Consider the following 17833-nt stretch of genomic DNA (forward strand, 5'->3'; position numbering starts at 1 on the left):
CAAAGGATTAGTTAAAATTTGGAAAGAACAGTGCATTCACCTTGGCAATGGGAGAAACTAGACCTCGTTGTGGTTTTAGCCAACCATCCACAACATTTAGGAAAGAAGAATTGCCTACCCAAAAGTCATTAGTTTAATGACACAATGTGAGTATTATTCTGGGAAGTAAAACACTGTGATTAAACATGTGCTAAAACTCTGCCACCCTTGGGAATTTGCTTGTCCTAACAAAGAGCGCTCAAGTCAGACATGGAACAGCCTTCGGTGCAGCACAACTTTTGCAAGTCTTGTCTTGACATCACCGAATACTTCTTTGACCTCCAAAGCCCTTCCGTGGGCAGCTGTTCACCCTGAAGACTTTCCTCCCCCGAGGAATCCCTCTTTGGAAGGTTTTGCACTGCGCTTTCCTCAGAAATCTCCTGTTCATTAGGCAGCTGGAAGCGGTTTCCTCTCAGCCGTATGGAAGGGAAAAAACAATACTTCCTTAGAGAGCTCTGACAAAGGCAGCAACCAAGTTCTACTCTGGGGGAAATGCATTGGATTTCTGGAAGGAAATTGAATCTTGCAGTTGATTTTTTTTTTAACGTTGGTCTGGGGTTTCAGAGAGATTAGATATTTTAGGGAGAACTCAGTCATGTCCACCCTCCTCATTTTACAGAGGAGGAAACGTGGGTGCAGAGAGGAGGAGTGACAGAACCAGTGTCACTTGGCCAGTTAGCAGCCAATTCAGGGCTTGACTACCTCTGCACAATGACCAGCAGCTTCCAAAAGTATTAGTTACATGCTATCAACGAAAACAATCAAACAAAAAATAATCCTGTGTATGCCCTGCAAAGCTGATCAGTAAGGAAGGAAGTGGAGATTTAAACTTACTCTATGTCTGAAAATTAAAAGTGGGCCCAACTGTTCTTATCAGTGTTGTTCCCAAAGTCCATGTATAAGCCTGTCTCACTTTAACTTCGTTCAAACTTACTTATCAGCACCTTAGCACACTGGCAAGCACCAGAAAAAATTTAGATGAATGAATGCTGATTGGTAAACCAGTAATGCATCAAATAAATAATGTATGGGAAAATATCTGAAAACCTGTGAAAGGTTAAATAAACAGTATTATGAAGTCAGTGGTGTTGAAAGAGATAGCCTTATACAGACATCCATTCCACTGTCCCACATATTTTAAAGATATTCAAAATGTATTTTTTCTATTGTATTTTGATTTGCCGGAGATTGATAAATTATGGTCAATCTGGTAAATTATGTTTACTCCTTTGAGATTAAAAACACTTATTGCTTATTAACATCTAGTAACTATGAACCTCTCATTATTAAAGTAAGAATGGTAAGTTCATAATTTTTCAAGACATTAGTCCACGAAAACACAAAAACTCAGTCATTTTCCAAAATCTTTTTGTTTACCAGTCATTTTAAACCAAGTTGAAACCTGTAAAGTTTTCATATCATATGTGTGGTTGCAACATTTATTATGTAAACATGTTTTTCTTTTTTACTTTTATTATAAAACAAACACAATTATTAAAATAGAATCTTAAATAAATTATACATCACACTTTAATATAGGATTAGCAGGAGAAAAATGCCAACTTCTAAGTTACTTGAATTGGAAAATGAAGAAATGTAGTGAAGTCAGCCCCCTCTCTGTTTCTGAAACACATTAGGTTCACTCCCACCTTTAAAATTCTGATCAGACAGTTCCTACTGCTAGAATTCCCATCCCACTCCTCATAACTCCCAAACCCTACACATCCTTAGGACCTCTGTCAAATACCACCACCTCCACGGTGGTGTCATTTATTACAACATGCTACTACCATCTTTTCCCCACCTGAGACGCAGTATAGAATAAGCAGGAGACCTCGGCTCTGAAGCCAGAAAGACCTGGTTTGCTTGCCAACCACCCTGCTTACTAGCTGGGTGAACAAATTTGTCCTCAGTAAAATGGTAAATGGTGGTAATATTACTTACTTCAAAGGATCCTTATCGGAAGACTGAATGAAATGTTGCCCATGAAACTGCCTGACATGTAATAAGTGCTCAATAAAAGTTAGATTCCTTCCTTCCATTCTTATTTAGCACCTGCCTGAATGCCAACTTATTATATTCTATAATTATCCGCATGTGAAAATCTTGCTGCTCCAACATGACCCTTGAAATCACGTGCTTCTCTCTACCCACCCCTCCCCAGCACCTGCCATAGGTGCTGAGCTCATCAATGTAGTTATGCAATCAAATAATTTCAAGCTGGGGACTAAAGAAAACAAGGTCCTTATTTTTTGAAAGGTAGCAAGCTCACCTCCTTCCCAAGACAAATTGTTTATTTCGATAATTAATCCCCCAGATTGATATAGAAGTGGCTTAGCAGTAACTAGAGAAACAGTTATTAAAACAAGCCTTAAAAAAATAATAATAAATGAAGGAGTCATATGCGTTCATGTTACCTTGCTGACCTTGCGGGATCGACTCCAGGTGCTTTCTCCACCTGGAGCTGGCACAGATGTAAATGACAGTTCGTATGTACTGGAGCCCGCAGAGCTTCCTGGATTCTTCACTCTTCACTTCTGAGATGGCAAGCAGGAGAGAGAAGAGAAGCAAAGTAAAAATGAAACCCCTCATTTTGCTGGGGACTGAATGAGAGTCTGATATAGTAAATATTGTCAAATCAAGTTTTGAAGTTGCCCTCACACTCTTGGCCAATTTATACGAACTTTCCTGACATTGTATTGGTCAATACGTCATTTTAACAATATTTGCTAAGCACGTAGGTGACACCGTGAAGTTTTGAAAATGAGCTTTTACGATTATTGCTTGTTATTCAGTCACTTCTGAACATCATCACTTACTACTAGCTGCATACGCGAGACAATTAACAGGACGCTGTCTTGGAAGACATTGTGGAAAACACATGCACTTTGAAAGTAGACAAGTATGAGGTTCAGTGTCAGCCCTACCCCTTACTGAGTGACACAGGACAAGTTTTAAACATTTTAAGCTTCGATAATCACACCTATAGAATGGGAAAACCTATCTCATAAGGGATTTGTAAGTAGTGAAAGCACCATCTATTTCAAAGCATTGAGAATGCACACTTAAGAATGCAGGTTCTCTTTGTGAGATTGGGATTGACATATATACACCTATATGCATAAAATAGATAACTAATAAGAACCTGCTTTATAAAAAATAAATAAATTAAATTAAATTTTTTTAAAAAAGAATGCATGTTCTCATGTTTTGGGTTTGAATCCTGGTTTCCCACTTATCAGCTCTAGAATCTTTAACAAGATATTTAACATTCCCAAGCATCTTTCACTTTAAAATTGTGCTGATAGTAACTACTTCCTAGAGTTAATGAGATAATGTGCATCTTGCTTGGCAAAATAAACAGTCAATAATTATTGATTGCCTTCTTCCCTTACCATCCGGACAAAGTAGAAAGATAACTTTCCTTTAGAATTCAGGAGAATTTCTCTGACTAGAATCTTCCTTGTTATCCTTCACACTATGACTTAGGTATGCCTTTATCAACACACGTTTTTATAATAGAAAACTGAATTCATAATCTCAAATAGCTAAATAATGAAATTTCTCTTACAGTAAACCCTCTGAAAGCACTAGCTCTTGCAAAGCTTTTACCGAAACTGAAAATTCTAGAGTTTGAGATCTTAAAGAATTCTTGTGTCGTTTTTTAGCAAATTGGACAAATAATTTTTTAGTTGATTTTGTTGAATCTTTGTGATATTTGGTTGAAAAAAATCACTTGAGCCTGTGGATCAAGATCATTTCACCCCTAATATTTGTGACATCACCGTTCTTCTGTAGGAAAGCTAGAAAACAGAAAAAAATAATCTATGCTGTCATTGGACACATCTCTGACTCTGAAAAATAGACATATTATTTCAAAGAATTGATGCTTTCTTTATCTCTCTGGCTGCAGATAACGGATTAAGGGGTACAAGATTTGAGGCAGGGAAAACAGAGAAAGGCTTTTGCAATAATTTAGATGAGATATGATGGTGGCCTAAACTAAGGTCATGGTAGAGAGGATGGGACAAATGGGTATTCAAAAAATAGAAGGGCTTGGTACTGATGGGCATCAGGGGCAAGGGAGAGAGCAGCCAAAAGTGATATTTAGGTTTCTGCCTTGCACAGCTGGGAGGTAGGGCGCCCATTTGCTAAGAAAGACACCAAAGGCGCAGTAATGGTTTTTGACATCAGACAGAGCTACCTTATCTTTTGATGGGTCAAAACTGCAGGTGAACCTGTGTCATTTATCAACTCCAGAGGGACATCTGCATGACCAAATCTAACACACTCACAACATCAGCAATTATTCAGCCATTTATTCCCAACTTCTTCTCTTCTTTGGAGACTTATATTGCCCACCTCGATAATGCCAGCTTTAGCATAGCACTGCAGTAAAGCTGTCATCAGTGGCTATGGGCTAGGTTAGGCTTCTGCAAAACCCAAGAGAGAAGCATTCAGCCAAGGAATGACCCTACCCTAGATGTTAGATACACTCTGTTATCACTGAACTCTGCCATCACCCTTACTTGATCTCCCAAGGCTCAAAATAGTCCCTTCTTCAGCCAGCTCTTAGGCTTCATCAGGACTCTTGTTAATTTGGGACGCAAGTGAGAGATCTGAGCAAGATCTGAGCTCAGCCTGTGACCAAATGGAGGCAAGCTAATCACCCATGTCAGTTATCCAGATGAAAAAGCCATTGCCAATAATGAAAGCCCCAGATGCAGAGCCTCAAATTTAGGGGCTTTGTTTTCCCCATTTGTGAACTGAGAGAGTTGGATTGAATTACTTGAGAACTCTTTAAAAAAAAGAAAGAAAGAAAGAAAGAAACTCCTTTGAATTTGAAATTCTAAGTCTTGCTATAATTGGCTAATTCTGTTACTCCCCCCTCAAAAACTTTCAGTGGCTCGGCATTACCTGGAGAATAAAATCCAAACAGCCTGGCATTTAAGGCTCTCCACTCAGGTGCCCAAATATCACTCTTTCCACACATTTCAAGGCCCAACCAGAAAGGGTAACCAAAATGGAAATTAATCTTTCTATCTCTTGACCAACAACAGTTTGTTGCTTATACCTCTAACTGGAGCCCTAATCCTTTATGTTCAGAGGTTAATGCAACTTTTTCTCCTCATTTAGTCTGTAACCCAGGTTACTACCTGGATATCTTCTCTGAGGTTTAGTTTCCTCCTCTGTGAGGAGACAATAATCTGCATTTTATGTTGTCATGAAAATGGAATGAGTTAACACAAGTAAAACACAATATATGATGCTTATTATATACTCAATAAATTAACAATGTCATATGCAATAGATTAGAAAATGTAATTTTGGGTCGCTACTCACTACTATGAATGTCTTTTATGCATAACTTCAATCTCAAAACTATCCATAAATTTGCACTGCTCTAGTCTTTTTCTTTCCTTCTTTTATTCTTTCCTTTCCTTCTTCTTTCCTCTCCTCTTTCCACTTATTTCCTCTTTAGAAATAAGTTCTAAAAAGACAGAATCTTAGAGTATTGTTTCTTAAAGTGTTGTCTTCAGGACATGAATCTTGGCAGATGATCTCTGGAAAAAAAAAAAAAGGATCCCATAGTAATAGTCCCTTTCTTGGAGATTAATAATGCATACTAATATAGTCAGGGCTCAGAGAAGACTTATAGTTAGGAAACTTCTTTAACTTTGTTTAAATTCAATGCTTCCCAAACTTATTTAGCCCTAGAAAACCTTTCACCATGAAATTGATTAATATCTGCAATCATTATGAATTACCTAGAGTATATATATTTCTAGTTCCAAGCAAATGGTAGGATTATATTCCTCTGATCTTTAAAGTTGTTTGTGGCCAAGAGACATTTTAGCAAATAAAATGTGAGTGGAAGTGACATATGTCACCTCTACCTGGCATTTAAGGATCGGTGCATGATTCCCCAGTTCTACCTCTCTCCTGCCTTGGTGACCAACGACATTCCTGACAATGGAATCTGATCTCTGAGTCAGAACAACATGGAGCAGTACCACCTGCTAATCTGTAATGAACATGTAATATGAATGAGAAATAAATCCTTATCATTTAAAGCCACTGAGATTTGGCAATTATTGGTTGTAGCAACATCATGACTTATTCTGACTAGTATAAAGTTATTTACATTTTACAGATGTAGAGACTGTTTATATGATCCAAAACAAAGTAAGATGAATTATTTGACCTTAGCAATTGGTGTTAATTACCACATGCTCAATATTATTGATTATATGAAAGTCCACAATTAACACAAACCAAAATTCCAGATTAACAACTAGACAATGGATTCAGTAAATCTTTCACCTATATACTGCTTATCAAGGAACTACAGCCACAGGAATGCCAAATAGATGGTGTTGGGGGCAGACTGGCATGAGTTATGAGCACCGTCTGTAGCATCAGATTAGGGAAATCCTATCTCAGTTCTGCCATTTAACATCTATGTGAACTTAGGAAATACTTAATGTCTCTGAATCTCAGTTTCTTCATTTGTAAAATGTAGATAATACTGACTACAAAAAAATGATAATACTGACTTTATTAGGGTAGTTTTCAAGATTAAATTATGAAGGAGTGCTGATCAAAAGTCTCTAGCACAAAGGGAATTTTTAATAGATTGATCATTGACGGTAATCATAATAATTCTACCAAATATTACACTGTGCCGTAGTGATCTTGGCGTTAGAATGCTAGAGTTTTAGTATTGCCACTCTAGTTTCTAGCTAAGAGAGCTTGAGAAAGTAATTTAATCTGTATTAGATTTTCAAATTTGTAAAATGGAAAAACATCACAGGATCAAATGAAGTAATGTTAATTATAGCACTGATAAATTATAAAGCATACCACATATAGCTATTTTATGGTAATGATGATTATGAGATCGCTGTATAAATTCGTTAGCAAACAGTAATTTATTTTTATTATTTTTTTAACACAGAGTTAGTACTGCTCATCCTTGGCTAAGACTCATACTAACTGCTTCTAGAGGGTGTTTTCATCGATGACACCACCATTCACTCATCTATTCTTGTGGGTCATTCACAACTCCTCATGCTCCCTCACTCTTCACTGACTGAATCCTCCTGTACACACACATCCATTAAATCACCAAGGCTCATCAGTTCTACCTTCTATTGATAAACTTCCCTGTGTTCTACCCACTGCTCTCTATCACCTCTGCCATGATCACAACTTTCATTTAGATTACTGCAATGGCCTCTCACTTGGCCCTGTATCTTTCATCAATCCATTCTCCACACTGCTGCCAGAATGATCTTTCTAAAACATGTGATTATTACCCACTTTGAAGACTCTTCAATTGTTTCCTATTTTCCTCAAGAAAAAGTAAAATTCCCTTAACGTGGCCTGTAAGACCTTTCATGATCTGGCCTCTATTTGTAAAGGTCTTAGATACCCTCAAACTTTAAATGGTCCACCTATACCAAACACCTCAGAGTTTTTTGAAAATTTCATGTTCTCTCTCTCTCTCTAGGCCTTTGCACATACTGTTTTCTTCACCTAAAGCTCCTTTTCCTCCCCTCTTTAAAATCAGTTAATTTCTACTCTACAATTATCTGTAGAACCAATATTGAAATACCATTTATCTAGATAATCTTGCATAATTTTATGTATAAAATTTTCTTACCATTCATTTTAGTGATTTTTAAATGCCCTATCATTAAGAATTAAATGAGCAGCTGAAAATGTTTTTATTAACAATCTCATAAACAGTAATATTTAAATTTTCATTTTGTATGGACAGAGAAGCTATTTTCTTTTTATGTGTTTGTTGTTATTTGGGGCTTTTAGAAATTGTTAAAACAATAAATAATCAAACTATGTGTAATTTAGAAAATTCACTAAAACTATTATCAGTGAGTTGTGATGTAAGATCCCTAAAGTGTCCTGGGATCCTTTGTTCTTCTTGGTATAATGGCATCATATCTTTTAAAAGCTGGCTTATTCAAAGAAAACACAGACACGGTGAGAGTACATTTTTTATGAGTTGTTCTGGATACTACATAAATGTTTCATCAGTTTTAAAAAAAAGCAGTGCTCATTTTATAAGATTCATAAGCATGTTTTTAGGTGTTTCAACTTAATGGGCATGTTCTGCTTTCTATTTAACCCAGGAATTAGTTTCATGTAAACTGTTAGCCTTTTAGTTTTACCACCAACTAGGTATGCCAACCTAAGCAAATGAAGGCTAATAGCCTAGTAAGTGTTCTATGGTTCTGAAGGCCTGAACAAACAAGACACGAAGCCCAGATGTTGTATAAAGGAACAAATGAGGTCATAAGCACAGTCTGTATCTCCTGAAGGAGGAGTAGGGCCTTGGCAAGGACACAGCCAGCTGCTAAGGGCAAAGAGGTTCTCAGATCAAGAAGTGGGGATGTGGTCTGGGATAATCAAAATGAGAACTGCTATTTTTGAGCAACTACTTCATACCAGGCATCTTGCTAAGTGCTTTATGCTGGAGGAAAATGGTGCCCCAAATTGTCAGTGAGAATACAATCTCACAAAGCAGCAGTAATACTCACCTAAAGAAAGTGATCATAGATTTGTTCTTGGCTTTTGTCTTGAGGGGGAAAATGGATTTTATCCTGTTGTAGAACAAAAAAGAGCTATGACCTGTGTTTAGCAACTTTCAAGGCTCATTTTATGCTTTATATGTTTTCCACCATTAAAATGTTTTTACCCTCTGTGATGTTAAGACATTTTGTTAGGATGTTGAAGAAATCATATGTAAAATATTAGATCATGTTATAATATGGGACAAGCATGGAGCCAACATTACTTACATTAATTTGATAATTCATTTACTCAACAAATATTTGTGGTCATAACTACTCTGTGGAGGTGCTGTTCTAGGTGTTGAACATACAGTAGTGAGCAAAACACAGAGTCCCTGCCCTCAAGGAGCTTACAGTCTAGGGCTGGTGGCAGACACTATGCAAATGACCACAGAAATATTTAGCACAGCAGATATGAATGTCAACTCAGAAACTTAGGTGTCCAAGAAATAGACTTTGTGTAATTCAATTTCTAACTCCAAGTCTTCATTCCAGTCAGCTGGCAGAAACAAACCATACACACAAAAAGTTAATGTCCATATCTCTCAGAGTTGGTTTTCTTCCATTTCCCAGGATATAATTCTAGTATCTTACTCTGTGCCAAGGCCCTTCTATCACCAAAGCGCTGCTTCTTGCTGGATCATTAATCATCCTCAGTTGCCTGGCTTTTTCAGTTCCAGTGCCTCTTTGCACATCACTCATTCCATGGAGAATGGTTTTTTGAGGTTGACTATGGTCCCTCCTAGGTCTTACTACTTCCTGAACAATGCTTTTCAGAAGTAGGACGTGGGTCCCCTCTGCTCTGTGGATCCACAGGCCTCTCTCTTTCCTTCATTTCCCCTTCCTCTCCAGCCCTGCAGAAACTTCACATTTCCCTTCATGTTCAAGATGCTTGGAGAAAATTTAGCCTGGCTGGGTGAGGTCCTGTAGGAGGGAGCTCAGAAGGGGCTCTTTTGAGAAGATGAGCTATGAACTGAGAGCTGAAGGGTGAGTGAAGAGCTAACACACTGAAGGGGAGTGAGGAGAGAGGAGGAGAGTACTCCCAGAAGAAGGGGTCCATATGGCAATGTCTAATAGCAGGGGGAAAACGCTGAGAAAAACTAAGTTACTAGCATTATTATTTAGGGGTAAAACCTTCATTAGAGAAGAATATGTACTCATATGTTTTGGTGTACGAGACCTCAGCAAACTATATAGGCATGAACCATTGACAACACAATAGTGGATAATGTATAAGAACTGTTCAAAGCCTTGCGATTGAGCTCAAGTCCGACCAGTTACCAGCTCTGTGGTCTTTGGCAAAATATATCACCTCTTTAAGCCTTAATTATGTCCGCTGGAAAATAGAGATTATGATAATAATACAACTGCTTGCCCTACCTGTCTCATAGGATCAATGTAAGGGTATAATGCGACAGTGGACTTGAAGATGTTTTGCAAACTGCAAAGAACTTTAACAGGTACACTGTTACTAGCGTGTTGATAACAATTATTCACAGTACAATTCAACATTTTTAGAGAGACTCCTTTTGAGACAAAGCAGCAAATACTAAATGTTCTACTTCTCATTTATTATTGTATGTAACTACACAGAGGTGAACTAAATGAACACACTAAATATGATGTACAACTATATACTAGAGAATACAATCTTCCTTCCCTACAGAAGTTGGAAGAGCAGCTAACAACTTACTCTCAGACAACAGTTTAACTTCTCTATGAGAGATGCCTGGCAGAGAATGACCAAATGCAAAAATGAATACCTAGAACAAAATAGGAGCCTAAAGTTAGCCCATTCACCACTCCCTCCTTAGGCCCTTAACCAGCCCATTGGTGTTTTGTGTGTGTGAGTGTGTGTGTTTAAAGATAAAACGAGATGGCTAACAACTGAGCAGAATTCTCATTCAATTCTTAACATTTTATGGTAAACTCTATATGTTACCAGGAAATGAAAATTAAAACAATAATGAGGTACCACTACACACCTACTAGAATGGCTGAAATCTGGAACACTGATAATACCAAAGCTGGCGAGGATGTAGAGCAACAGGAATGCTCATACATTGCTGGTGGGAATGAAAAACGGTATAGCCACTTTGGAAGATGGCTCAGGGTTTTGTTTTGTTTTCTTACAAAACTAAACATACTCTTACCATACGATCCAGCAATTGCACTCCTTGGTATTTTCTCAAAGGAGTTGAAAACTTATTCCACATAAAAACCTGTACAAAGATGCTTATAGCAACTTTATTCATAAGTGCCAAAATTTGGACTCAACCAAAATGTCCTTCAGTAGGTGAATGACAAACTGTGGTACATCCAGACAATGGAATATTATTCAGCACTAAAAAGGAATGAGCTATAAAGCCATTAGCAGACATGGAAGAACCTTAAATTCATATTACTAAATGAAAGAAGCCAATCTGAAAAGGCTATATGTCGTAGAATTCCATACAATGGAATAGGTTCAGTTCAGGATCAGTTGCCCAGGATCCAAGAAGAATAAAATAGTTTTATTTTTCATTTAGGCCTGATGAACAATGAGAATAGAACGTGTGAAAATTTTTTAACATCAAAAATATATAATAAAAAGAGACACATTTTTTTCAATTAAATTAAGTTTTATTTTGTTATACAAAGTATTATGGAAAGTCCAAATCTTTTTAAAAGACAAAGAGTTAATGACTTACACCAGCAGAAAATTTATAATCCTTATAACCTGACCTTAGCTTTCAGTCCACCTAAAAATTGCCTTGCTTTTGTTTAAAGGATGGCTCCAAAGAAATGGAGATTGATAACTCCCACTGCTGCTCTGATTCCATTCTCATTTTTAATATTATTTTTCAAACAGTTTAGTGAGCTTCAAGTGCCTTATCCTCTCCTCTCTACTTAGAATGCTTTATAGAACAGGCTATACTGTCCTATGGTCTCAGTTAACAAACTCCAAGACTTTTTAAGACAAACAGCATGGAACAGACAGTTAGCGATCTATATTTGGAGGAGTTGCTGCCTCCCACTCCTCCAATTTCCACAAGCTTGCTCTAGAACCCTTCACAAAATAACATCCTGATGCAAACTACAGATCAGGGACTTCTACTTTATCTCTGGGCCCACTTAAGTCTGAGCTTAAAACCCAGAGCAGATTCTGAAGGATGCAGAGGAGGATGCCCTGATGTGTCCCAGACTAATTCTCTCTGAACTGAGTGTATGATGCCTGCTGGCCAAACAATGCAATTCTGACATTTATTGTCATGTCTTTTGTTTGTCAAATAGTCTAACAATGTTCTATATTATAGATGTAACACAAATAGATGTTAACAATGTTCTAATGTTCTATAGTTTCAGCTCTCAGATCTAAGAGTATAAAATTCTTATTTAAAATTGGGTACGAAAATCCAGTATTCTCACAATACTAACACTGGGAAAATTCATAAACCCTGGAAAACACAGCTCAGAAAGCAGAAGATTTAAAAGTGTATGGAACTTTGTCTTAATAAAGATTCTGGTTTAAATAATTCTAATACATTCCAAGCTTTGCTTCTAAAGGAATAACAATTTCTAACTTACTTGGATATTTTATATGTACATATATGTACTTGGACTATGACTAAGAAAAAGAATAGAAATAAATTTCAAAAAATTAAGAAAAACCCAGTAAAACTCTTACAACTAGCTTAAATCACAAACTTACACATTTCTCTGAAGTAAAAGTTCATTAAGTTTATATTAAATTTAGATGGAAGTTATACATCAAATATTGTGTTCTATAATCAAAATCCCAGCTTACTGCATACAAACCAGACTATTGGATATTAAACACTGTTCCTTTAAACAACAACAAAAAAGATACTACTGATGATGAATTATGCTTTGATTTGACTTGGGTCCAAGCAAAGTATCTATTATATCTCCCTGGAAAGAAAATAAAAGTCACACAATTACAATGCAATAAAACACAAATTAAGAGGTAAAGTAGTCTTTAAAATGCCATTTAAAATTTATAAGCTAATGATACACATATAAAGGGCATCTAATAAGATTGTAAAAGGAAACTAACCAAGGTAAGTTTAAATAATAACATGTACTTCCTAGTATGAACCTGCTCTTTCCTATGAGAGATTCTCTTAGTGAAGTGTGATAAACAATTTTATAAGGATTCAGTAAAGGGACAATTTTGGCAGCTCCTGTTTAGCTTTAATGCTTAAATCTCAGTTTTCTCATCTGTAAAATAACTTTTAGTCTTGATGCTACCTTAAGCTCTTTGTTGATCTGTAGTATTTGATTTAGAGAGAGTAAAATGTCTGAATTTCTATGTGGATTTTGTATTTCATTTAATAATAATGATCTTTGTAGTAAAAGGGTAAATGAAACCAAAGATGGGAGGTGAGTTTTCAAGAAAGACATAGTGAAAAGATGGGAAATGGAAGCAGAAGACTAGAGTTTTCTCTATCACATATAGGTGATCTTGAGGAAATCACTGATATCTGGGAATCTTAGTTTCTTTGAATGCATAATGAAAATACTAACATCCACTTCCAAAAACTGTTGTAAGAGGTGAATGAGCTAATGTAGGTGAAAGTGTTTTATAAACTCTAAAGAGTTATAAACACCTTAGATAATACATAAGTCAGTTCCTGTCTTTTAACCTACACTATACTCTTTGGTACTTCCCCATCCTTTAAGCTCTGACACATCAAATCAGTTGCTAAGATGCTTCTCAAACCTACCTAAATCTAGTTCAGTCTCTCACTTGGGCAAATGTAGTAGATCATTACTGTAGTTTGTTCACAGTTGTATTCTTAGTGCCTAAAACAGACCCTGTCATATAGTGCATACTCAGTAAATATTTATTGAATGAATGGTCTATTTTTTCTGTCTTCAGTGTCTCTCAACATTAATGTGTATACACACACACACACACACACACACGTGTGTTTATATTTTTGATGATTTCACTTGTCTTTTTGTTTTCCCTTTAATTTGGGAAAAAATGTACACTCAAAAGTACAGAGGAAAAGATGGCAAACATTTGTATACTGAAACATAAGAGTAGATACAGTATTTAGGAGTGATTCTCTACAGGCTGCCTCCAGAAAAGGAGTTGGTTTGTGCTACTGAAATTAGCTTCTGCCAAGTGCTTAAGCCATAATTCTGTTCGATGCAAGACTTAGGCCCCCATCAACCAAACCCCATCACACCAGGAGAGGAGTTGGTGCTTCAACAAACAATAAATGCTAATGTGGTGGTAAATCCTGTCAACAGCTAGCTACATCACAAAGTTATAACTGCAAGGCTTGGACCCCAACCACCTGTTCATGTCAGGCATCAGGCTGATGTTACCCCTAACCATGAGCCCTGAGTCAGTAGGATAGGGCTAGAGCCAATGTTCTGCCATGTCCTATCACAGTAATACTCTGACCCTTGATCACATTGGGAGGGTCCAGAGTTTCAGAAATTATGTCACTTAAAACCTCCTCCACAGCCCAAGGATCAAAGTCCTTCTCCTGCTGTGCAAGGCCACAGAAAGTGATGGGCAATGAGAATATGAGTGGGTGTTGTGGTCCTAAAATTGCTATTGATCCCTTCTCCATGGGTTTTCCTCAGTGAACCCTGCTCCGGTACACTTTATGCATGGGCTGTCTGGTACTTTGCCTTTGTGAAACACATATTTACCCCAAATCAACAAACATCATCTTTGCCTTGAATATTTTCTAATAAAAGAAATAAAACTTTACTGATGAAATTCTCTTTGTACCCTTCCCCAATCCTATTCTTCCCTCATCTTTCACTTCCCAGAGGCAGCCTTTACCATAAATTTGATGTACATCTTTCCTATATAGTGAAATCATATGACTTCCAAAATTTTGATTAACTCTTGGTTAAAATTAATGAAGAAATTGTAGGTCATAATGTTACTTGGTAAGACATCTTGATGGGAAATAATGGTTTGACATTAATTACTTTGAGACTTTAAATTACTTCTATGATTATTATTATTCTCTGAAAAGCTAAGGAGGAAGCGTATCAGTTAAGCTTGTGGTTAAAAACCTGATTAATAATTTTTTGTTTAATCTCTCAGAAATATAACCCTGAACCTTTAAAATATAATGGCCAAAAAGAATGAAAAACTTATTTGTATTAGGAAATTGTATTTATTTACTAACCTATGGAATATATTTGTTAAAAGAAAATTTTGCTCAGCAGCACTGAAATCATTAACACACACACACACACACACACACACACACACACACACGTTTGTCGAAAACATTCAGACTCTCTGAGCTTAGCCTTCTGCTTACAGAGCATACTGCTCAAAACAAAAGATGTCTCTAACTGATTCAAATCAAAACAAAAATGAAACATTCTTCTTTCACATTCCAGCCTATATTCTTTCTTTTACTAACTATAAATATAACCAGTAAAGGACATAATTTTGATTTTTGTGTTTAAATAATATTACATAAATCATAACATATTGTATTTACCTTCCTGCAATTTGCTTTTGTCACTCAACACTGTGTTATTTAAGGTTTATTCAAAATTTGTCATATTGACACATTGAAATATATATCATTTAAACTTCTATATTGTAATCACTCATGTAATTATGCCATATTTTATTTATCCAATCTCCCACTGATGATCATTTAGATTGTTTCCAATTTATCAATGTAGAAACAAGGCTGTTATGAACATTCTTTTCTCATTTGCATGTTTTTCAGACCACTACCAACAAATTAAACAAAGCCCTGGGAGATATACAGAATCCAAACAGATGTCATTTAAACATCTAGAACAATTATAGTCCTACCAGATAGGAAAACTGTAGTAATTTAGAATTAATGACACAGTCAATAAATGAACTGAAATGAATCAAGTAATGCAGCAACACATTCAGGGTTGCAGACTTCCATGAGAAGATGGAATATGCTGGTAATATATAACTAGACTTGAGGAGACACGGGCTTTGAGACTATTCTATATGGAGGGCATTGACAAATCAACTGTAAAATAGGGCTCAGCTTGGCAGCCAAGGTAGTCTGGAAAATGTCCTTAAACATCTACCGTCAATATGCATCTCAGCCAGTTGAGAAAATAATCTCCAAAACTACTTGGAATGTTTCACTTGTTTCTTTATTGGGAAAACATATTTTTAGCCTGAGAAGAATAAAAGTTGTGTATAGAAATAATGTAGTAAATCAAACAGGTAATTTTAATATTTTTGTATTAAGGAATTTGTACATACTTGGAATTTTAAATATTCATTACATATAAAAGAATTTGTCATATTTGATTGTCTAACAAATAAATTTGTGATTCTAATTTTAATGTGTGATTAGGTAATTGATTTAGACTTGTAATCATAGATTTAAATATTATTAATTTGTAAAGAGCATTGAAACATTTAGGAAAATTTAAGATTCAGCATATTCAATATTTTAAATATATTAAATTAATAAAAATTCCTTAAGTATCTGAGATTTGTTTGCCCTAAGACGATTGAAGTACTTAAAAATCCAATATATTAAATCTATAAATGGAATTTAAAGAATTTAAAGGAATTTAATTGTTACAAAAACTCACTTAAAAGTAGGTATTAAAGTTTCCTAGACTTAGAATAATAAAATATATAATCTAAATGTAAGAGCTTAAGGTGAACTAAAGTTTTTTAAAAATTTTGTAACATATTTGAATGTGAATGTTTGAAATGAACCTAGACTGAGTAATCTTCTCTATGTCTAAAAGAAACATTTAAAAAAACTCACATTGCTACCTTATACATGTCTCCTGGTACACATGTGCAAGAGAATCTCAACATATTCCCATGACCCTTGCATAAGAATTCCTAGTTCCCTACAACTCTGCTAATACTTGGTATTGGCTAATATTTTAATTTTTGTAAATCTGATCAATATGAACTGGTATCTTGTATAATTTTAATTGCACATTCCCTCATTATTAGTGAGAATGAATGTTGCTTCACAAATTTATTTGATAATCTAGTTTCCTCTACTCTGAGTTAATATTTTATACGTTGCCTATTTTAAAAATTGAGTTGTCCTTGTTTTGTAGGAGTTCTTTATACATTCTGGACATTAAATGTCTTTTATATATCTTGGAAATTTCTTCTTCCAATCTGTTTCTTTTAACTTGGCATATGGAATCCTGAACAGAAAATGTTAATTTTGACATAATAATCATACAAAGAATAATTGAGATTTATTGAGAGCTTACTATGTGCCAGTAACAGTTCTAACTACTTTGCACATATTCACTCAATCTTTCTAACAACCTTTGATTCTGGTACCAATATTACACCCATTTTACAAATAAAGAAAAAGAAAAAAATTGAAAAAATTAGGGGATTTGGGGTGGTCATTTAAAAAAAAAATCTATCCTTGACCTTAAATCATTAAGATATTATCCTACATTTTCTTCTAGGAGTTCGTTTACTTTTCACAGTCTTCAATCCATTTGGAGTTCACCATTGTACAAAATGTGAGATGGGCGTCTAATGTTTCCCCCCATGTCACTTCTAGAATTGTAAACCTTAAATGGCTTTCCATAATCTATAGAATAAAGTTCAAATTCCTCATCATGGCAGTCATACATTTTCTGGTCCCAGATGGCCCAACTGGCCCTTTTCTTGCTTTTATCTCAAGCAATCTCTTTACCAGTCAAAAAAATCTACTCACCATTTCCACATGAAAAGTGCCATGGACCTTTTCAATTCCACATCTTTGCTTAAACCTTTCACTCAGTCTGGAATAACAATTCTACTCTCTTGTCTACAAGAGAAAATCCTAATCCTCCAAAACACAGTTGAAATTTAATCTCTTCTGTGAAAGACTTCCCTATAGTATTCTTATTTTTTCCTTTTCTTCTTCCTATTCTCCTTTCAAAAGTCAACTGTTTTCCTGCTCTGTGCTCCTATAGGAGTTTGTTTATTTTGTTCTTTATGACTCGATTATGTTTCTTAAGCATATGTTGCTTCTTTCTTAGAAACTACATTCCTTTTGTTTATAGGTTTGTTCATTCACACATCTATTCAACATTTGCCGAATGCCTATTAAAGTGCTAGCGCTATGCTAGATACTTTAACATACAAGTTTCAAGCAGCTCAAACTAGTAAGAAAGACATGTATACAAAATATTATAATTTATATTGATAAATTGTTGTAGTACTTGATAGGTAC

The 17833-nt window shown here is 35.6% G+C and overlaps 2 protein-coding genes across 2 annotated transcripts in view; both read right to left on the bottom strand.

Moving 5' to 3' along the window:
* Positions 1-224: 224 nt before the first annotated feature.
* Positions 225-2631, bottom strand: INSL5 (insulin like 5). The gene is made up of 2 exons (XM_007164740.1): positions 2457-2631; positions 225-544 (listed from the first exon to the last, which is right to left on the bottom strand). Exons 1-2 carry the CDS (start codon positions 2629-2631, stop codon positions 225-227), a joined length of 495 nt encoding a protein of 164 aa, XP_007164802.1.
* Positions 2632-11318: 8687 nt separating this feature from the next.
* The window catches only part of DNAI4 (dynein axonemal intermediate chain 4), a 121866-nt gene continuing 115351 nt past the window's right edge, over positions 11319-17833 (bottom strand). Inside the window, 1 exon segment of the mRNA XM_007164301.3 lies at positions 11319-12545. Coding sequence (XP_007164363.2) covers positions 12483-12545 — 63 coding nt within the window. The 3' untranslated portion in view covers positions 11319-12482.

Source organism: Balaenoptera acutorostrata, chromosome 1, assembly GCF_949987535.1.
Source record: "Balaenoptera acutorostrata chromosome 1, mBalAcu1.1, whole genome shotgun sequence".
Lineage (NCBI taxonomy): Eukaryota > Metazoa > Chordata > Mammalia > Artiodactyla > Balaenopteridae > Balaenoptera > Balaenoptera acutorostrata.